Source organism: Rosa chinensis, chromosome 1 (assembly GCF_002994745.2).
Source record: "Rosa chinensis cultivar Old Blush chromosome 1, RchiOBHm-V2, whole genome shotgun sequence".
In the NCBI taxonomy this organism is placed as follows: Eukaryota; Viridiplantae; Streptophyta; class Magnoliopsida; order Rosales; family Rosaceae; genus Rosa; species Rosa chinensis.
The window spans coordinates 13181747-13189217 of NC_037088.1; the positions used below are offsets into that span (position 1 = coordinate 13181747).

The window sequence follows — 7471 nt, forward strand, 5'->3', positions numbered from 1 at the left end:
AGAGAGGAAGATAGAGCCTTACCGTACAAAGATGCAATGCGGAAGCTGAAAAACTATAGACGATGGTGAAAGTGACTCTTTGGTTACACTTACTTCTGGTGAAAGTGAAAGCTATCAAGCAAAAGTTTCACAGTATGCATAATCAAGAACATAATAAGAAAATCAAGGACCAACCGGAGCTGTAGAGGCCACGGTCGATGAAGAAAATCAACCAAACAACAAGATGAATATAAATACAGCAGTAAGGAATGAGATCCAATGTCTCGGTTCACGTAGAGCCCGTGCTTCACCACCATTGCCAATCGATACTGGAATCCAAACAGCTTCAATAGAAGGGGGGGGGAAATAGGGATTCATTTCCTATTGGCTAGAGCAATGTGGTGGTCGGAGAATCAGAATCCATCGGCAAAGTAAAACATGAATGTACCCAGGTGGAGGAGATGTGGGGATTTGGGTCACTATATAGGAGAAGAAAGTGGAGTGAACCAGATAGAAGACTGAGAGAAAGGTTTCACGAGAGAGAGACAGAGACAGAGATACTAGTTGCGGGCCCACAGAGAGGTCTCCGGTGTTAGGGTTAGGGTTGTGAGGTAGAAGGTCTTGGGGGATTATTTGAGGGGAGAGATCGATTCTCGAAGAATGTCTAGGATTTAGAGAAATTGAAGTTCTTCCGAGGCTAGATCCATGGTTGATTCAAGACAGGTCGAAGCTTTAGGGCCAAATATCAAAAAAATTAGGGGAGATTTGGGGAGGGAGAGATAGAGACAGAGGCAGAGAGAAGGATATTGGGAACGGAAGAACGGTAGTAGAAGAAAAAGAAGAACGGGAGGTGGCAGAAGAAATTGGAGTAAACCCTGATCGAGACTGTTGATTTCAATAAAGACTACTTAAGTTGTGTAGTGGGAGACTTCAAGTTTCTCCAACAACAGAACATTAATGGACCGTTGTATGAGTATATGATTACAAAGCAAGTTGAGAGGGATAATTTGTCGCCTGTGACTACAGGTTTCATTTGAGTGAAACTTTGCCGCGCTGTGCAATTTGTTTCCATGCTTAGACAACAGAACTATTACAATCTGTTGTACAAATTTGTGCAACTTCCACTAGGTTTACCTAGAGAATTTCTCAAAGTTCATGCAACAGACATAAAAAAAAACTGTTGTGTGAATAATTCAAATTAAGCTCCTTCTGGGGGGGAATTATGTGCTCATTTCCCTCCATCTAGGCCTCACATTCACATAATGGAAACTTCTTAATTCAGTTGTGCAATGTCTTCCTAAAAAAAAGTTTTCAATTTACTTACATTCACACAACAGAAACATATTTGTACCGTTGTCTGATAGAGTTTGTGTTAACACACAACAGCAGATTTTAGTTCTGTTGTGTGTTTCAATTTTTGTAGTAGTGGTAGGACGGTCTCGGTCCTAATGTCCATAAGGAATAGGCTTTGCAGAACGAGCAAGGGGCCTTAGAAACAACTAATGAGGATTTTTGGTTGGGCCTGAGTGGCTAAAAAGCTATTGGAAGCAAAGTTGGTGATTGCAGCATCACCTAGGGCACCATCACCATGATGGACGCCATCCATGGCGTCATGGATATGGACTGCTTTAGCCCTAAGCTAGCAGTGGACGATGGTGGCGCCAGATGCAGCGGCGATGGTCACACTTAGTCTAGGAATCAACCTCTGATTCTTGCTTCGCTTCGCTCGAAAGAATGGATATCCATGTGAAGTCTTTAGTAGGTAAATCATCATATTATGACTGGGATGACCTATCCTGTTGTGACAAAGCCAATATGTGTCTAAATCAAAGAGATCTTTTCTCATAATTTTATTGGATTTAATAGCTCGAATAGTGGTTACATAATGTCCACTAGAGCGACACATCAGTTTCTCTAAGATGTGCCTTTATTCACAATAATTAGAGGTAATGCAAAGGAACTCTTTTCCGTTCTCTATATGCATTTCCACATGGAATCTGTTGGCTCGAATAGCCCAATAGTGTTCGATTTGCCCTAGAATAGTAGAGAGTTTCTATAACACTATTCAAGGTGCCATTTGGCAAAAGGAATGTGGGCCATTCCAAGTCCTTGAACTAATCCTGATAGCCCAGCCATTATAGTCACAAAGGAATAGGCTCAAAAGATAATGAAAAGAATTTGAAATTTTATTCACAAGCCAACGAGGTACATGCGATTGTTTCTTAACCATAAAAAATCCTAATCTGAAACTAGCTAATGCAAAATAAAGGTAGTCGTTTGACTTTTTTCAGTAACTCTAAAATAAATACGGCCAGGAAAGTAGAGAGATGTTGGTGGAGCAAAACTCGCTTAAGTACCACTTATCTCAAAACTTTCCTAGACGTCATACTTACTTAGGATGAGCCTAGTTGCAGAAAAACTGAACCAATGGCATTTAGTACAAAATATATAGCAATTGCCTATTACATCTCTTGAAAAATAAAGACTTATTCAAAATCGTCAGTCACATAATCTTGGCCTGATTTGAAGTCTTCAACCCTTAGTTTGAGATCACCTTCTTGATCTTCTTGTTCCACATAGTGAGCTTCTCTTACTTCACAATATGCTTTGTAGGCTATGGCAATACTCTCACGAGCCCTATAAATGTGTGCCCAATGACCGGATGCTCCACATCGAGAACATACATCTCAGACTCCCTTGATTAAGGCACTTTGAAAGCGTCATTAGGATGGCACTTAGTATTGGTGGTGCCACCAACATGGCCAGAGGCATTACTTCCCTCTCTCTTTTCACGTTGACCTCTTCGGTTCCGTGTCAGCCTATTTTGGAGGTTACCTTCCTCATTAGAGTGAGAATATGGACCAGAACGTCCAGAATTGTCCCTATATTTAGAGTTTTTCTCTTGGCGCCCTCCATTAGGGGTGCGACTATAATTGGACTCCGGAATATGCTATGTTCCCACAGGTCTCGAATTATAGTTCTTCACAAGAATGTTGTCATGTTTTCAGCGACACTCATGGCTCCAATGAGCTTATAAAACCTTGTGATCAGTCCCGCAGTAACATCAATTCAATAGTTCTTCGCAACCATCAAAGCAGAGACGAGGAAGGTAGAAAGAATCCTCTCAATCAACATCACATCTATGATATCTTTTCCACATAATTCCATTAAGAATTTAACGCAAAGTGCTACTGAGTTGTAGTCAAGAATTGACTTAAAATCACAGAAGCAAAGATTATGCCATCTCACTTCTAGGTCAGAAAGCAGGGAGTCACGGACGTTGCCAAAGCGTTCTTCGAGTGAGACCTACAGCCTTCTAGGTTCTTCTTCATTCAGATACTCGTACTGAAGTGAGTCATCCTTATGATGAGTCATTAGGATAACAGCTTTTGCCTTATTTGCCTCCAAGGCTGCACTATTTTCTTCTAAAGCTTGAGCTTGCTCAACAGTTATCATGTCCTAGCTAGGCTCAAGAATCATATCCAGGATTCCTCAAGCCTTGAGGTGCTGGCAGATATCACGAACCCACTTGTGATATCCAAAGCCAGCTATCTCCAATGGAGCAAAGTCCAATTTATTAAGGTTACTCATCTTGAAAATGAACAAGAAAAAGGGGTTAGTTTCAGAGCAAAAAAGGATACCACGAAAACAAAAGAAATTTCTGAGCGTAATCACTCCCAAGAAACTCAGTTCCAAGAGGTATTTGATTAGATCGAAACAATGATGTGTATGTGTTTAATCGTATATTCTCAACAAACTCTAAGTTTAGAGATCTCAACAAGCTCCAAGCTTGGAGATAGCACGAACCCCCACAGTTCGGCTTAGCTCTCCTCACAAAAGAAGAAGTGAGGGGTAGAAGAAGGGTGGTTGAAGGTCCCCAAGAAAATAAAAGAAAGTAAATTATTTGAAAGAGGGAACTTTTATAAATATTTGCCTCGAAATAGGGTCGCTGAAAAATGGCCAAAAATGGTCGTTGGTGGCTGGAATGTGGCCGGCAGGTTGCTGGCCGAAGCGTGGCTGGGCGCGGCCAGCAATTGGTTGATAGCGAGGCTAACGCTGGGAGTGATGCTAATCGTTTGTGCAAACGAGGCTATCTGTCTATGCAGCAAGGAGAAGCGAGGCTAACTTGCTGCTGAGGAGGAAGCGAGGCTATCTACCGATGTGAGGCTAATCTGATTGGCAGCTTGCGAGGCTAGTGGCGGCCTGAAGTGAGGCTAACAGATAGGTCGATGAGATGAGGCTAACGCAGGGCCTGAAGCGAGGCTAACATGCTTGGCAGGGGGCGCGAGCGGAGGCAGGCAAGGCTATGCGCTAGTAAGGCTAACCAGACCGGTTCAGGATTTCCAGTGGCCAGTTCGAGGCTTTTTCGGCCGATTCTGGTGGTTCCGCCGTAGGTTGTGGTCTCCTGGGAGCGAGGACTTCAAGGTGTGTTGTGGAAGTAGCTAGGGTTTGAGGGTTACGATTTTAGGGTTTCAGGGATAGGGCTTCATGTTGATAATGTGTTTTAGGAAATCAGAAATTGGGAGAGAATAATATGTGCTTTCATTAATAATAGAGGCCTCTTTATATAGAGGATTACAAGCAGAGAATATAAGTCTTACAAGGAAACTGAATCGTACAATGATTAGGATATCTCCAAAGATATCTGTAAGACTAACCCTACTACAACATGGACAAGTCACTAGAGTTTAGGCCAGACACATAAATCATATATCCTTAAACAACAATGAGAATATAGATGAAGACGCTACGATTTAGGGCAATGACACCATGTAAGGACAACTAGGGTTTGCAAAGCCATAGAGAAGGTGATCGGAGATTGAGGGGTTTGCTTGGGGTCGAGTGACTAGAAAATCCTAGAACCAACCCTAGGATAAATCATTTTTGTTCAACATTCTCTTTTGAAATACAATAGATAATTAATCAAATAAGCATCTCATTAAAGCTTTAGGTAATATGTATTTTTTATTTGTAGTTTTCCATCACTTCTTTCAAATATTTGCTGATATCAAGATTTCCATAAAAAAAATATTAAAAAAATTCTCAACCCTCACTTGATACAATATTCGGTATGAACAGAATTCCCTATTCTAAAAATAAATTTCTACATCCATATCAATAAAATTATATTGCTCAATCATATTACAAGATGTTGAATTATTCAGTTCCAAGTTGCCTTGATTCTTTTATTTTTGAAACCTAAAACAATGCTCTGTTTGGTGAACAGAATATGAAAAGAAGTTTAGATAACTCTTAGTATCATTGCCAAGAATTCCCCCAGTTTCTTTTTGCATGAGAATCACACATGCATTAATTCTTTAACTTTGATCTTCCTTGGAGTCTCAAAGTAAAAGTCTGCAATGATAGTAGAACTTGTTTTAACCTCTCCTTGGTCTCTGCATCAATCAAGTCGCCATTTTTGTCAAATTTTCCTGGAGGATGGTGTGCATCTATGAAAAGTTCAGGCTTGTTGATGAAATGAAGATCAAGAAAAACTCCGATTTGGCGAAGATGGTATTGAGATCTTGAACCACCCGAACCTCCTGAAGCACTTATAATCGCAGCAGCTTTATCAGCCCACACATTTGGGGGTCTAGATGCCCAGTCCATAGCATTTTTCAGAGGTGCTGCATATATGGTGCATGTAGTGGTTAGAGCATTGAAATAGTGAACCTTATATGAAGAGTGCAACATTATTAATGAACAGCCGTAGATTTACAACTGTACTAAAATAAAAACAGTTACTAATAGCTTAAGAGTTGTTTCAGAGGAACAAGTTATCATATCAATACTAAAAGTAAATCACAGTGTATATAATTTATAATAAAATAAAATAAAAATAATAAAAACTTAAAATAATGATACCAGTTTTGAGCAGTAGAAGGGAATGCGTGACAGTTTTGGAGAGTAGATGAATAGTGCTTATTTTCATATTTTTCTTTATGTTCTTACTTTTTACAATTTACAATATTATTCTTGCAAATTTTTAAGTTGCTTAAGTTTTTTTTTATATTTGAGGATTATTTTAGTGTAAAAAAATTATTTTGGCTGACAAGTCATTTTCTCTTAATAATAGTATTTGATTTTCTCTTAATCGTAGACACTAAACACCATAAATAAAAAACTATTACTTTGTATGTTTGTTGGAAGACTTGATTGTTTGCTAGACAATTTTGCATTTTTATTAATAAGAAGAATTTTGTGTAGTCTAAATATTTCTTTATGTCAAACTGCAAAAGATTTTATCTTCTAATAGCCTAATTTTAATTTAATTGTCAACCCTCCTTCACTATTCGGATTGCACCCAAGAGTTTGATAGTCTAAATTTGGTGGAGCACATGCGCTAAAATGAGGTGGCCGATTAAAATAATAACAATCATTGGCAACGCTCCTTAAAAAATGTCTTTCCTATATTACACCGGATTTGACGACTAATGCAAGATGGAGATGCAATGAACCAATTCTTTTTTTCTTTTTTTTTGGCCAAAAATTGCATCTTGATTCTTGAGGTTAAAACGTATCTTCTGTATTTTTCTCCTAAACAAATAAAAACTTTCAATACTTTCACTTAAATTTACAATAATGAAATATAAAAACGAGAATCAAAAAGAAAAAAACAGAAATGGGAAAGCGAGAGTGATACCAGAGACAGAGTAATTGTACTCGGGAGAAGCAAAGAGAATGCTATCAGCCTCTAAAATCTTCTGACGAAACGCTTCAACCACCGGTGGAAATCTCCCTCCGCCTTCCAGATCCGTGTTGAGCATCGGCAGCGCCGTGATGTCGACGTCCTCGATTTCTACGCCGGCGATTGACCCCTTGGTTATCTCAATCGCTGCTCAGTTACATATACGTCGTCAATACCAAACCAAAATAATTAAAACTAAGGAAGAGGTGAGAGGGAGAAAAAGAGTAGTAGGGTACTATTACTTACCAGAACGAATGAGGCCACGGTTATAGGAGGCTTGACGAACGGACCCGCAAAGCGCCGCCACTTTTATCGACTCCATTATTAGTTCTCAGATCTCTCTCTCTCTCTCTCTCTCTCTCTGTTACCTTAATAGACAGGGCAGACCTCAACAATATATAGCATCTGAGGAGGAGTGGGCATGCAGCAAGAAATGAGACGTGTGGGTTTGGCTTTTGGGGTTAATTGATTGGTCGCCGTTGAATGGCTTGAAGTTTCTTGGGATACAGATTCTTGGGAGACTGGATTACGTGAGCACTGAGGTGGGTGGGGTGTATGTAATATAACGTGGGCAGTTAGGTGGCAAAAATGCAAAATAGAAACAAAATTCGGTCAAGAGAAGAATCTGGTCAAACTGCTAAACATTATTTGAAATGATGTTTATGAAAATTATTCTAAAATGACCCGACATTTATAAAATGATCTCAACTCTTGATATTTATAATTAATATTTTTATTAATAACCTAAGAGTGTATTTAATATAATCTAACCATCCATTTATGTCAGTGTAAGTGCACGTCGAT

At 39.3% G+C, this 7471-nt stretch overlaps 1 protein-coding gene across 1 annotated transcript; it reads right to left on the bottom strand.

Moving 5' to 3' along the window:
* Positions 1-5051: 5051 nt before the first annotated feature.
* On the bottom strand, positions 5052-7073 carry LOC112195237 (NADPH:quinone oxidoreductase). The gene is made up of 3 exons (XM_024335615.2): positions 6914-7073; positions 6623-6814; positions 5052-5606 (listed from the first exon to the last, which is right to left on the bottom strand). The coding sequence occupies exons 1-3, from the start codon at positions 6987-6989 to the stop codon at positions 5290-5292; spliced, it is 585 nt and encodes a 194-aa protein (XP_024191383.1). The 5' UTR covers positions 6990-7073; the 3' UTR covers positions 5052-5289.
* Positions 7074-7471: the final 398 nt, after the last annotated feature.